General features: G+C 38.4%; 1 protein-coding gene across 1 annotated transcript; it reads left to right on the top strand.

Moving 5' to 3' along the window:
- The first annotated feature begins 1582 nt into the window (after positions 1–1582).
- Positions 1583–12531, top strand: LOC150082118 (transforming growth factor-beta-induced protein ig-h3-like). The gene is made up of 8 exons (XM_090379106.1): positions 1583–1758; positions 2195–2371; positions 6590–6890; positions 6983–7192; positions 7401–7714; positions 9846–9982; positions 11596–11767; positions 12061–12531. The coding sequence occupies exons 1-8, from the start codon at positions 1618–1620 to the stop codon at positions 12283–12285; spliced, it is 1677 nt and encodes a 558-aa protein (XP_090235232.1). The 5' UTR covers positions 1583–1617; the 3' UTR covers positions 12286–12531.
- Positions 12532–14592: the final 2061 nt, after the last annotated feature.

Below are 14592 nucleotides of genomic sequence, written 5' to 3'. Positions count from 1 at the left end.
AGAAATATGAATATAGCACACTCCGGATAATCCGAGTCTCGTAAAGGAGGATTTCGGTTAATCCTAACAAAAAAGGAAGATACTTTCTGTTTCTAAATTATAAAATAACTAATGCTGTTTTGGTCTTTTCAAAATTATAAAAACACTACGGGATTCATTCTCACCCGTCGAGAGAGCCCTTACTCCATTTTGCCAGTGTTTCTGAGGCAATGACTTTCTATCTCTCCAAATGAGCAATCGATTTAAATAAATGGCTGCCAACAGACCATTAATGATAGAGTATACAGTAATACTACGCTTTCAATAAAATTTTTGGGGCTCATTAATCGGAGTTCAAATTCATTCCCTTTTCAATGTCTTCTGCTGCTATAATCTGCAACTTTGAGAAGAAAACTGCTCACGGTATCCTAAGGAATATGCAACTGATATCTAAATGCTGAAAATCTTTGCGTTGGTGGCAGCAGAGCCATGCCATGATCTGGTACATGTGTTCCACCCCACGAACGCTAGAACACACGTACCTGGTCTGTTCTGTGAACAGCAAAAAGATGGGCTGTTTTGAATGATGCAGGGCATACCTTCAACTACACACACATTGAATCTATGGAAGAAATTAGAGCAGAATCCTTCGAACTCCACCACCACAGATCCAAAGAAGTTTCCGTCTTCTGGTGGTGAAGTCTTCGTGGGCCCTTGAAGTTCCGTAGAGATACTCCTAGGGGGTCAGTGACTAATGTCCGAAAAATTCCTATAAATATTTAAAAACTGAAAGAATGGAAACTTCGGAGTGCGCGAAAATTTCTCAAGTTGAAAGGGGCTCCTCGTGTCACGTCAGAAACCCTCCATCCCACGCAGCATCCCAACTAAAAAAAAAGGACCTTGGGGCAACTGACTCTTCTATATTTCTTAATTTGAATTAAAATATTGTCAATATATCTTAAAAATCATTATACCAAGCTTTTCTCTGCGTTATTTGTACCTCTTCCTTAAAAAATACATGACGTACAACTGTGTACATTCTTCTGATAAGAAAGGCAAAGCGCACTAAATACAGTCAACTCTTAAACATACCTCTTTGTAATGGAACGGCCCTTGGCTACGTGTCCCAGTTCGGTATAACTCCCAATCCTTTAATTAACAGCTATCTTCAGACACAAAAAAGGAGATGGTGCCACCTGAGAATAGATTTTAATTAGTTTCTTTAATCTCTCCAAACTGCAATTCAGAGTGGCTTACGTCTAGCTGAGAGAATATTTTCCTCCATCCCACGCAGCATCCCAACTAACACAAGGACTACAGTAGGCGTCAGTAATTCGGCTAATTCAGCGCACGAATTTCTCTGGATCGAGATTTTATTCTTCCCAAATAAGGACAGAGAGTGGTGTACTTCAGAGTAAAGCAGAAAACCCACAGTTAATGTTGTTTTCCATATAATTAAACGATAATTAGACAGTCCATTGAGTTCTTGGACACAGATCCGTATTTGGTAGAACCTCAAGGTCCTCTAGATTGGTACTGTATAAATTATTTCGAGGAATAATAGAAAATAAATCAAGGATATCTTTTTCAGTAGCGTACAGTGTTTCTTAATTTATTTTTTTTCCTCCAGTGAAGCCAATGACTGATGTCCTGCAGACGGCTTACGACCTTGGGGCAACTCGTTTTATTGATTTTCTAAAGGACGCTGGACTAAGAAGTCGATTGAGTCACCTCGGAGAAGCTATCACTGTCTTCGCCCCAACAAATCAAGCATTTGACGTAAGTATTTTGTTCTCAACCAGTTTACCATTATTAAAAAGTTTCCTTCAATTCTAGTCGACTTTCATTTGATTTGTTTTGCTCTGGTTTAACGGTGTTGATTTATTTTTAAATTTTCACGGTCTTGTTTGATTTGTTTTGCTTTACTTTGATTTATTTCAGTTTATTTTTAACTTTAATGGTTTTGATTCATATTTCTTTAGTTTGATTTGATTTTTTTTTAATTGCTTTGATTTATTTTGATTTGCTCACATTTTTATTCATTTTCAAGTTGATGTAATTCATTACTATTTTATTTTAATAAATTTAATCATTTATATAAATTTGGAATTTATTTATTTTTTATTATTTTCCTAAAATTTTATCGCTGCCTAATTATTTCTAACCATGATTACCATTCTAATATCGCTTTTATTTATTTTTATTTTTTCATTAGAACTTGAGTCCAGAACAGTACGATGAGCTGAAAACGAGCATCAATGATGGAAAATCTTCAGCCCTGCTGTATCATGTTGTAGGACGGAAGCTGCACTCACGCGATTTCCATGGAGATATGGAAGTCGAGACTCTAAGTGATGGCCAGCCTCTCAGAATCAATCGTTATTCAAATGGAGTAAGTGACGCATCCAGGATTCATTGCACGAGATACTTATCTTAAACTGACTGGCTCACGCTCATACAGAGCAGAGTGAGAGAAAGAAAAACACACGGGTTGAGAGAGAGGGAGAGAGGGGGGGGAAAAGATGACAGAGAAAGAGGGAAACCGAAAGGAGAAAAAAAAAAAGAGGAAAAGTGAGAGAGAGTGAGGGGAAATGGAAGAAATGATAAAGAGAGGGGTGAAACGGGAGAGAGAGAGAGAGAGAGAGATATGAATAAGAGAAGACATGAGAGAAAGAAGAACGGAAGACATAACTGAGTGAGAGAGACTGAGGAAGAAAGGAAGGGATGGCAGAGAAAGAGGAAGACCGAAAGGGGAAAAAAGAGGAAAAACGGAAGAGAGAGAGAAAAAAATGGTAGAGACGATAGAGAAAGAGGGAAAGAGAAAAAGAAAGAAATGTGAGAGGGAGAGAAAGAACAGATGACAGAGGGAGGGGGAGAAACGGAAGAAATGATAAAGAGAGAGATATGAGTAAGAGAAAACAGAGAGAGAGAGAGAGAGAGATGAGTACGAGAAGATATGAGATAGAGAAAGAAGAACAGAAGACATGACTGAATGAGAGAGAAAGAAAGGATGACAGAAACCGAAAGGGAAAAACGAAATAGAAAAGAAAAAGGAAAGAGGAAAAACGCGTGAGAGAGAGGAAAAGAGGGAAACCGAAAGGAGAAAAAAGAAAAAGAAAGAAATGTGAGAGGGAGAGAAAGAACAGACGAAAAAGGGAGGGGGGGGGGAGAAACGGAAGAAATGATAGAGAAAAGGGAAGACTTGACTGAATGAGAGAGAGAGGAAGAAAGGAAGAGATGACAGAGAAAGAGGGGGACTGAAAGGGAAAAAAAAAGAGGAAAAAACGGATTAGAAAAGAGAAAGATGGAAAACACGTGAGAGAGAGAAAAAGAGCAGATGAGAGAGAGAGAGAAGAACGGAAGAAATGAGAAAAAGAAAGAAGAGATGAGAGAGAGATGAGTAAGGGAAGATATGAGAGAAAGAGAGAGAGAGAGGAAGAACAGAAAATAAGATATGAGCGAAGGAAAGAAATGGTGAGAGAGAAAGAGAAGAAAAACGGGGGCGAAGAGAAAACGGGTGAGAGAAAAGAGAGAAGAAATAGTGAGCGAGCAAATGAAAGGAAAAGAGAGAAAGTGAAAATGAAAGGGAGGACTGTTTTCTGTTAATATGCTCTTACTGGCATCAATAAATACACGTTATTAACAAGTACATCGCAAATATTCAGGTTTTAATTCTTCCACTGTCATGATTCAAATCTCGCAACTTAGAAAAACCCCATTCATTCTTAAGCTTTCTTTTCACTCTTTGCACAAATAATGGACGCTTCATTTTGATTGATCATCGTCCAATATTCTGCTGGGCTCTTAGATGCGTACTGGGAACAAGGCTCCAAGGGGAGCCTTGTTCCCAGTTTGCAACACAAGGTCCGACTTCTCAGCTTGTTTGGCAGTACATCAGCTAATTGCTTCGTGGATGAGGGCCATCGCAGCACTAAAAGGAAGTTGCATGCACACTGTCTTCTGTATCCAGTCCTCTTTTCTGGCGTACCTGACTGCGTGCAAGCACAGTAGCATCCGTAATAAACTTGGTTACAGAGTGCGCGGGATTTCGAGTCTTAAGAGGGTAGCTGGAGTTCTGGTGGTGGTGATGTCATGGCTGCTGGAATTAGACAAAAGTAGGTTAGCAATCTGAATCCGATCCAGTGCATTTTCCAACCATTCCTCTGTAGCAGCAGTATAACTCCCAGCCAGTACATTTAAGTGTAGGTTACAGTGCCGCTCAGGGGACCATCACGACCTACATTCAAATAATAACAAACCATATTGTAATGTGAAAAATCAATTTACCACTTATTTTCTTTTGTCCCTGTCCTTGGACAGCTCTGCACGAAGCCATTTTCTTCTTCCAGAATTGGAATAATTTCCGAAACTCGTTTACCAACATCGATTTTAGCTCCTTCTGTACTTCCCCAAAGCTAAAATGTGTCTCAACCAGCAAAATGTCAATACTTGTAAATATAAAGAAGTCAGATGGTTACACAAACAGATCCTTCAGACGAAATAAATATCTTCCTATCTACTATCCCCAATATCTCAGCTTGATTTCATTCAAGTTATTTATAAAATTGTTCCTGGAACGGTCCAGCCATTACCGCATACAAAACTTTAAAAGAATTAGAACAGAAACTGGGAATTTTCATCCCGGAAAACATGAAAACAAACTCGTTACATCCTGGACGTTGACAAATTTTCTCTGAGAGAGAGATTTAAGTACTAAATCATCCGCAATTCTAAATTAAAACATAGGAAAAGGCATTTACCATCTCAAAATGATTGAACACACAATATTTTTGTTTCCTTTCCTTATTTCCTGAAAACAACGTTCTCTGATGATTCTGTCTTGCTGTAAAACTGATTTCTTTTCTGTTGGAGACTCCAACAAATGACAAGAATTTATCTGGACACTACGCTACCGTGAGTATTTAAGGTCATTGACCTCTGGTCTTCAGGAGATCTTGTTTTTGTGGGTTTTCGTCCGGTTGCTATGATCACTTTGCCTTCGCTGGCCATAGTTGAAGATGAAAAGTGAGTCGAAGGTGCACCTTCGGAAATGTCTACAGAATTACTTAAGAACATAGCCTTTCATCTACTAGCAAAAGATAAAATATTGTGCAGTCTTTGTAAAAACTCCACTCAGATGAATCGATAGCTTTTAAGGCGCCAAAAAATTTTAAGACTTCGAATGCGCTCTCTCTCTTTCTCTCTCTCTCTCACAAAAAACTTCCAGAAAGATGGGTAAAAGCAAACAGAGAAAAATCTCGTCCGACTTTGTGGGTGTGTACAAAATCTAGAGACAGAGCATTTTGCAATAACCATTGTACATAATTTTACGAGTAAGATTTAAATTGCATGGTCTTAATTCCCCTAGCAGAACAAACTTCCTTTGTAAGGGTTACCCTAGTATTGCACTACTTTGGATAGATAGCTTTTGCTATATTAAAACTTTGAAATTTTATTTCGTATATCGCACGGCAGCTCACATCGAACGACTTCTTTACAACTGCTTTGTCTGTGTGTCGTCGCTAGAGACCATCTGATGAGGAACCAGTTAGCCCTGAAGCAAGCTGTAACGACAGTGTGATTTTTTATGGCTAATAAATCTATCGACGAGCCCAGGGCAATGCGTTGCAAAGGCATGTTTGGTCTGCTGTGAGAGTAAGACACTGTCTATGCAGCTTATATCCTGCTGATGAGGAACCAGTTAGTCCTGAAGCAAGCTGTCACGAGAGTGTGATTTTAAAAAAAAATGGGTATTAAATCTATCAGCAAGCCCAGGGCAATACATTGTAAAGGCATGTAGCTTATATCCTGCTGGCCACAAGAAAGAGATTAAGGATAAGACAGTCTGCAAACATCTTATAAAGAAAGAGACTTTTTTTTTTTTGCATGAATCTTTGATACGAATTACTTTCTTAATATTTCCAGATTATAAAATTGATTTTGTGAAATGTGCCTGATTTTAAATAATTCCAGATCGTATTATTTTTAATTAAATTGTTAATTTTGAATTTGTTTAATTAATAAATTAAAGTAACATTCGAAATAATGATATAATTAAAAATAACTTTTAAAAACCTCAAAATGTGGTATTGTTAATTTTATAATATACAGAAAGAGGGCGCCACCTCATCGCAGATTAAAGTTGGTCGTCAGGGGTCGCTGTTGTCCCTCCAGTGACTGTGACAGCTCTCAGCTATTTAGGAACAACTACATCTATGTAGGCAGCCTAAATTAATCGATATCGCTTTTAATTGGTTAACATCACCCATTTAAACGAATTCGTAATTCATTAAAACCTCAAGGCACTACATTGACCGATTTTGGACCTAGGTGGTTCCAAACCTGTTTCAAAACCGGTTACAACAGCACCTGAGTTTTTATTGGATAACGGTTTCACCTAATGGGTGATGTTATTCGATTAAAAGCAATATTGATTAGTTTAGGCTGCCTACAGTGACAGATGTTTCTAAAGAAATTAAGTCCTAGCGCTGTCACCATTAAAATATCCAGCCACATTTAAAAAAAAAAAAAGGGAATTTCTTTTTTTTTAGTTCTTAAATAGTTGAAATGAAAAGTATTAATCAGTGAGATGTTTGTTTTCATTTTATAGATGATGACCGTAAACTGTGCCCCAATCGTTCGAAAAGATCAACAGGCCACGAATGGTATCGTACACCTTGTAGATCAAGTATTTATTCCACCGCCATCTGGTGGACGTTCTTCGATTGCAGAAACCCTTTTCTCAGACGGTCGATTTCGGGAATTTGCTCGCGCTATGATACAATCCGATTTCGTGAACGAACTCCGTCGAGGTGGTCCCTACACACTGATGGCCCCTACTGATGAAGCCTTCGAGAACATTCCTTCTACAGAACTCTATCGCATCACTTCGGACCCCGAAGCGAGACTGGGTAAGTTCCGTGAGAAAGAACACGATTGCGCAACGCAGCATTACCAAGGCCCTTCGTGCAGTAAGTTGATCGCGTTTTCTTTCTCTTTACAGCCATGATAAAGAACCACGTCATTCCTCACATCATCTGCCCCGCTGCGGTTATTGACAACCACAAAATGAAGACGCTGGGAGGTCAGAAAGTTGAGCTTCGCTGCAACCAAACGGGAGTGTTCGTCAATGAAGGACCTTTGACCTCGCAGACAACACTTAGCAACAATGGGGTGCTCAACGTCATGAAAGAAGTCATCATCCCAGACAGGGGTATGTCTGCTTTAGCTAAAAGAACACTTTTAATTATTACCACTCCATTCTTTCATCTTTATCTCTTTTAAGAACATAATTACCGGAAATGACGTGGCAAAATAAAATAAACTTCCGGTCTTTAAATAATCCGGAATTTGTTTAAATATTGAATTACAGATAGATAAAAATTATGGTACATTTTTTTGCCCTTTATTCTGTTTTGCAGCTAAGAGTGTGATGGAACTGGTCGAAGGTCGTCCACATCTTTCTACCTTTACCGATCTTTTAAAGACGTCGAAGCTAGATAAGACCCTGTTGGAACCTAACATCACCGTGTCAGTCATTGCACCATCCAACAGCGCTTTTAAGGAGTTGACCCCAGAGCAGATGGAGAAAATTACTTCTGACGTGCAGACAATGAGGGATCTTCTACAGTATCATCTGGTTAGGGGAAGGATAAAGACGGACAGCATCTCTGATAATCAAAGAGTGGAAACTCTAGATAGGCAGAACTTCCTGAGGTTCAAAGTATACAGAAAGGTAGGCATCCCCTAAGCTTTTTTCCTTATTGTATTCATAGTTGATAACCGGTTTGTTAAAACGTTATGTAGATGAATTGATACCAATATGATTTAAGTTCAAAAAGGTCCTGATGGACCTTTTGGAACTTAACTTCATCAGGAGTCTCCGGATGAAGCAGAACCAGACTTTTTAAACTCTTGATACTGCAAAGCCACATGTAATCATTCAGGCAGTATTGAACGATTTGGTCAGAGATTTGGACCTCTCCAAAACCAAGGCTTTCTAGTATCACGGCTCAGCAGTGGAATCTTCTTGAAAAGGGCATCGAGGTGTCTTTTTATAGGAAGAGGCAACCTAATATAACGATCTATTACTCCAAAGATGGTGCTTTGTTTATGGTAACAATGTCCAGGAATTAAAGAGTTACACCTGGAGCACGTCCCCGAGCAGTGGAGGCTTTAGCATTGATTCATCCAAGATCAGTCTGAAAGCAGTTTTACTCCATAATGGAAATACGTATCCATCTATACACCTGGCCCATCTATATCATTGGCCCATGCAGTTCACATGAAGGAAACGTAAGAGAACCTACAGGTACTGGTTGAAAAATATATGCTATCAAGAATATAAATGGAGCGTCTATGCTGACCTAAAAGGAGTAGCTTTTCTGACCAAGTTGCAAGGTGGATACACTAAATACTTCTGCTTTTTATTTGGTGGATAAGTAAGAAATCTATTTACCTCCATTGCACATCAAGCTAGGTTTGATAAAATTATTTGTGAATGCGATGGACAAAAAGGAGAAGGATTTTCCAGTTTGAGGCAAAAGTTCACGGAATCAGCGAGACCAAGATAAAAGAGGGAATGGGTCCTCAAATCAAATTGCTGTTCCAAGGTGAGGAATTAACATTTACATTTCCATATAGACTTTTTCCTGAAAACTTGGGCGCGGTCTCCAATGAACACGTGAAAGGTTCCCCCAAGATATTTGTCAAATGGAAAAATTATACCAGGGAAAATCGAGTCCAAATATGTTGCCACCAATGGACGATTATAAAAGGCAAAAATAAGTGTTTTATAATCAGATAAACATTTTTGTAAATATATGGCAACCAGAAAAATGGTTGCCATATTTGAGTTCAGCAATGTCAAATCTACAAGAATCACCCAGAATTTTAAAAGGGAACCAAAAAGATGTTTTTTTGCCGATCATGTACATCATGGAATGTTATCATAAAATGACAACTGAAATCCAAGAATAAGCACCTGTTTTGCTTGTATCAAATGACCTTGGACAGATCTTTACAAGATGTGGACCTCTAAACGTTCTCAATGACCTCTGGAAACACGAGCGTCCGATTACCATGTACATGTCTCTGTCGTAACCGCTTCCTCCTTGGACATCTGTTTGTATCTTTTTGATTTTTGTTTTTCCATCTCAAATCTGCCCAATTAATACTTGAGGTTCCATAATCTGACAGTAGATGGAGTCTGTTGCCGAAGAAAATATAAATTCGAGGTTTCTTTTATACAATTACCTTACTTAATAATAGCCTATATATATTAATTTCTTCTAATTTCTTCCATTATGAATTTAATCCTTTTTCCGATATCGCAATATTTATTGTAAATTAATAATTAAAGATGCACTTTAATTATAACCACACTGTATATTTACAATAGAACTTAACTCGAACTGTATTCATTCAGATTGACTCCATGAAGAACGAAATGACAGTGCAATACAGGACCTACCCTCAACAATTCCGATTTCTTCAAAAAATGCAATACAAGTCTGAAAGACCCTGTATATCTAATTAAATTCACAGTGAGTTGCCATAGTATTGTACCACTTTCAAACAAATAGCATCCTCAAAACCTTAACTAGCTGTTTTACATGATTAAGCACTGCTGTGACATCGTGTTTTGAAACTCACTCGTCCACCATAAGGGGCAGTCCCTTATGGTGGACGTTTTGATCATAAGGATATTATAGCCCACTTTAGCCCCTCCAGGGACTATCCCTATCAAATGAATAACTCAATTTTTTTTGTACCACTTCTTTTTTTATAATATTTATATATATATAGCAAATGTTAGCAGCGTACAAATTTATCCAATTCGTTTTTTTTTTTTCTTTTTTGTACAGGAAATGGGTGTGGAGAACGCTATTATAGAAGATGCAGATTTGGAAGGACAGAACGGATTACTGCACATTGTGGACCGCGTGTTAACCCCACCAGAGCACACCATTCTTGAAATGCTCGATAGTAATGGAGAATATAGGTAGATACTTTTCAATCATCCCTCAACTTTTACAATTACAAACAAACTCGTATAAACATAGTGAAAATAATAAAATTTATTTTTTCCCCTAATGCTATTTTTTTATTTTGCCATGGCATGTATTTTATGTTAGAAACAGAGGACATTATATTGTCATCTTGTCGTGCAATTCTGGCGGTTGACACTTGATGATACGTCAGGATTGTGAGATATATGTCAATATAAATTATTATATAACTATATATTTATTTCTATATGTTTTTTTTTTACTTTTATTCTCTTTTCTCTGCGGCTTTCAACTAAATCAACTCCCCAATCGATATAATTTCACCACACTTCCTTATAAATTTCTATGTCTATTAATAAATTCCTGTTAAACTGGAATATGGATCATAGAAACTATATTGCTGATTGCTTTCACTTGTACACTGATGGGTGTTGGTCCCTGTTGAGTGCCCACAGTGTATACAGGCTGTAATCAGCAGGTGATATATCTCTCTTAAAATTAAAAAAAGTTTTCCTCCTAGTGATATCATCCATTGAAAGACAACTGCCTCCATAACGTTCACCAACCTCGTGCACCTGCTTCACTCTGTAATACATGACCACGCACGGCATCATTTGGTGTTCCATTGCAATGTCAGCTGATGAAAGGACCCGATATAGTTTGTATGATTGTAAATAGTTTAGTCCTGCTCTTTTGGATGCAACAATATTCCTCATGCATTATGAAACCCGAAGCAAAAGGCCTTTTCTTAAGTGACCTATGTAAACGCAGGTAAATAATTACATGGTGATATTTATTCCACCTTGAGAATGCCGCGTGGTGGGGGGGGTGTAGCCAATGGGAGATGCGGGTAACGTGGTACAAGTGGACGGGGCAATTACATCTCTAAAAATGCACAGGTAAATAATTACATACGTCATTTTCTGATTAGATATCGATCATACTGGCAGTATTTGGGTAAGGCGCCACCGGTGGTTTCCCCACATTTGTGCCATCAGTACTCTTGTGAAGAATACAGAACCTCTGTAAAAGCCAGAACAGTGTTGTATGTGGAATTTAGTGTTGGGTTCTGTTGTTTGTGCTGGCTTCTTGGTCGCAGAGTCTCTAGTGGAACTCCACGTTGCCCACCACCACTGGGACGTTAGCCAGGCTGTCCACAGTACTCTGGCTGCTCTCCATCAAGGGTCGCCTGAGCTTCCTGATGGAAAACAAAAGCATGAGTGAAGGAGATAGCTGAAGGACGGGAGTAAAAAGGGGGAGGAAGAACATCAGTGAGTTTCGACAGGTGGCTTCTAAGTGGAAAAAGATTTTACTTACTCCGTCATACCTCTACATTTTACGTAGAAAACTGTGCACAGGGATTGGGGAGCAAAGCGAGCAGGGATCGAAGCCCCCTAGTTTAAACGGTAATAATATTAATCTGGTAATTTATTTTGTTCAATTTTATAATTGTTAGTTTTAAAATCCCTATTACCCTTGTATATGTAAATTTTATTTATGTTTACTAGTTGAATTCCAACCATCATCTTAAGATAAAAATTCCAAATACATTCTATAATACGATTTCCATATTCATATTTGATTCTCTGTTTTTTTTTACTTGCAGCATGATGGCTGATGCCATACATAAAGTTCGTGAGGTCGAGCCTCATTTTCTAGATACCAATTCTAATCCGGATGCTGCATTTACAGTCTTCGCACCCACAAACAAAGCCTTTAACGATTTGGGAACCGATAATCTGCATTCCCTCATGAAAAACAAAAGAAGACTAAAGAAGGTAATGGAAGCTTAGAAGTGTATTCATTTATTTTTATTTATTTATATAAATAGGTACATCTTAGAAGAATATTTTCTACTAATAGGGACTGAGACGTTAAAACTGCGCCATCCTTTAAAAAAATAATAATAAATCAGTTTCATTGAAAGTGCATTGTGAGATAGCGCATTGTCGTGGTGAATCCTGAACTATTATAATTCTTTTTTACTTGTTTTTTTCCCTTGAAGCACAATAAACAGATTATCATTAGAGTCCATCAACCAGAATCTAAAATCGTTTATTTCTTTTTGCAGATGATCCAAAACCACGTGGTTGATACCATGTTCGCCACCGGTTCGATTCATTCCCAACTACTTTACGATGTTAGAACCGAGTATCAGACAGTCAAAGTGCATAAAGAAAAAGGTGGATTGATGGTGAACACGGCCCACGTAATCAAACCGGATGTAGTCATGAAAGATGGGATTGTCCATTGCATCGACCAAGTCCTCGTACCGGAGGGAAGGAGAAAGTCCTGATCACATTGTCGTTGGCAAATACAAAGACAGCGTTGTTGTTTGAAAAGCTGCCATGATAAGATGGTCTTTGTAAAGAACTGTCCGCCAGTGAGGGCGGGTTGAAAGAAGTGTACAGCGAGTTCGTGCTCTGTCACGTGCTCTGACAAGAATAGACAGTTTCAAAGTGTCTAAAGATTATCGTGTTACGTGTAGATGTTGTAATTCTCTTTCTATCTTCTTATTTAAATAAACTTCCCCGAAACTGTGTATCAGCAATTGAGTGAAATTTATCTTCCTCTAAACAATAGGTGGCAGCATTATCGCACGATAACACTGCCATCTATTGCTTGAAAAATATTTAGAGGTGCTGTATGAATGCCAAAAACGTTACATTCTAAACAAACCATTTTCAGTAAGCTACTGAAGAAGATGGACCACAGTATTGTTATACACTCACTGGCCAAAAAATTAGAAACCTTTTCCAATTCGCGTCAGCAGATATTTAAACGTAGTATGTAAATGTAAGTTATGGCATGATCACAAGTACATCGTACAAAAATTGAATCCGAATGGTAGGTGGAACATTCCCAAGATTTCCAACATCTACCCTGGCCACCTAATTCTCCAAATCTGAATTGAATTGTGAAAGCGTCTGGGATATGTTGGAAAGAGTATTTCGGCTACATTTTACATCTACATTTTTTGATGAGAGAAAGGTCAAATGTGGAGGTAAACAAAAGATAATTTTATTAAACAGACCAGCACTGTTTGGATTATTTGTTAGGACCATGGAGGTATGCAATATACGCAGAAATACATAAATCGTGGTCACATGATCTATGCAAGAAAACTCTGTAAATCCGTATGACCCGGTACCCAAATCAGTTCACCGAAAAAACAGGATTTGGCAGACTTCCGAAGAGGTATGGATGCTGGTGTTCGTTAACCAATGGAAAAACGACCTCGAAAAACTCATGAGCAGACATCCGCAGCCGATGTAAGGGGGAACAAGATACTGACGTCTGGAGAGCATTATAAAGTTTAAGTGTGGTCAAAGGATGGAATATTAAGCTCCGAGTTTAACATCAGAAGATTCAGTACTTGCACCGTGCGAAGAACCCTCCAAAGAATACACGATGGTAGTAGGAGACCTTCACAGAAGTCACTGATCTCTTGAACCAACCAGAAAATACAGCCATATTGGTGACAGAAACTGAAGGATAGTTGCAAGAGGACTCAAAGCAAGTCATGTGGTCGAATGAGTTCAGATTTACGCTTTGCAATGCACGCCTGAAGAAAACCATACATGGCACCGGAACTATCGTGCTGTGTACCAACAAAGTACACAGCACAATGGCTCCATGATATACCCTTGGCCCCTGACTGGAGGCACCGTGACCGCCTGAGAATATCCAAATATTCTTCCCAATTAGGTTTACCCAGCAATACTGCATGTTTACTCCTATGGACATGAATACTTCTAAGATGATAATGCAACAATACACCGAGTCAAATGTGTGATTTGAGGAATACAAGAGAAACTTCAAGCAACTGCTCTGGCCAAACTTAATGTGGGATCTCAATGCCATTGTGCCTTCTGTGGAATGAACTGGAAAGGAATGTTTCTAAGCACAGATCGCGCCAGGATTGAATGGTTACTAAACGAATGATGGTCCAATATTTCATTTTCTAACGCTTGTTGACTACAACCCACGTCGTGTTGCAGCTGTCATTTCAGGCCAAGGGTGGTCCAAACACTTTTAGGTCATGGTCCTAATAGGGTGGCTAGGCAATATACACGATTGCTAATTGTAGGCTTTTTTTTTTTATCTAAAACCTCATAACAAACATTTTAAAACTTAACCACAAGTTGGCAGTAGCCACTGAAGCAAAGAACTGTGCAAGATGCATTTATGGTTAACAAACAAATATTAATTTCCGTACATTATATACAAAGAAAAGTAATTAAAATGTAAATTTACAATATAAATACAGTGGTGTGCAAAACTTAAGGACCAACTCTATTTCTAAAGGTTACAGCCACAAATTCTTTGCTTAAGGTACTCTTTACTGATGAGAGTAGTTTCAGTCTGAGCAGCGATAATGCCACACCCCATCGCACTGCAACTATTGATATGCTTTTGGAAAGTGAGGACATTGTTCGTATGGATTGGCCTGCCCGTTCCGCCGATCTAAATCCCATCGAACACATATGGGACAATTCATACTTAATTTTGCTGGTAGGAATGGTAAAAAGGAAGATACTGTTCATCACTGGATTAATGCATATCATTAATTGCAGCTGCAAAACATGGAGGTCCTCAAGGG

The sequence above is a fragment of the Mastigoproctus giganteus genome, chromosome 8 (genome assembly GCF_048544385.1).
Source record: "Mastigoproctus giganteus isolate SK-2022 chromosome 8, ASM4854438v1, whole genome shotgun sequence".
In the NCBI taxonomy this organism is placed as follows: Eukaryota; Metazoa; Arthropoda; class Arachnida; order Uropygi; family Thelyphonidae; genus Mastigoproctus; species Mastigoproctus giganteus.
The sequence above is the reverse complement of the archived record's forward strand: the minus strand, read 5'-3'. Positions and strand labels throughout refer to the sequence as shown.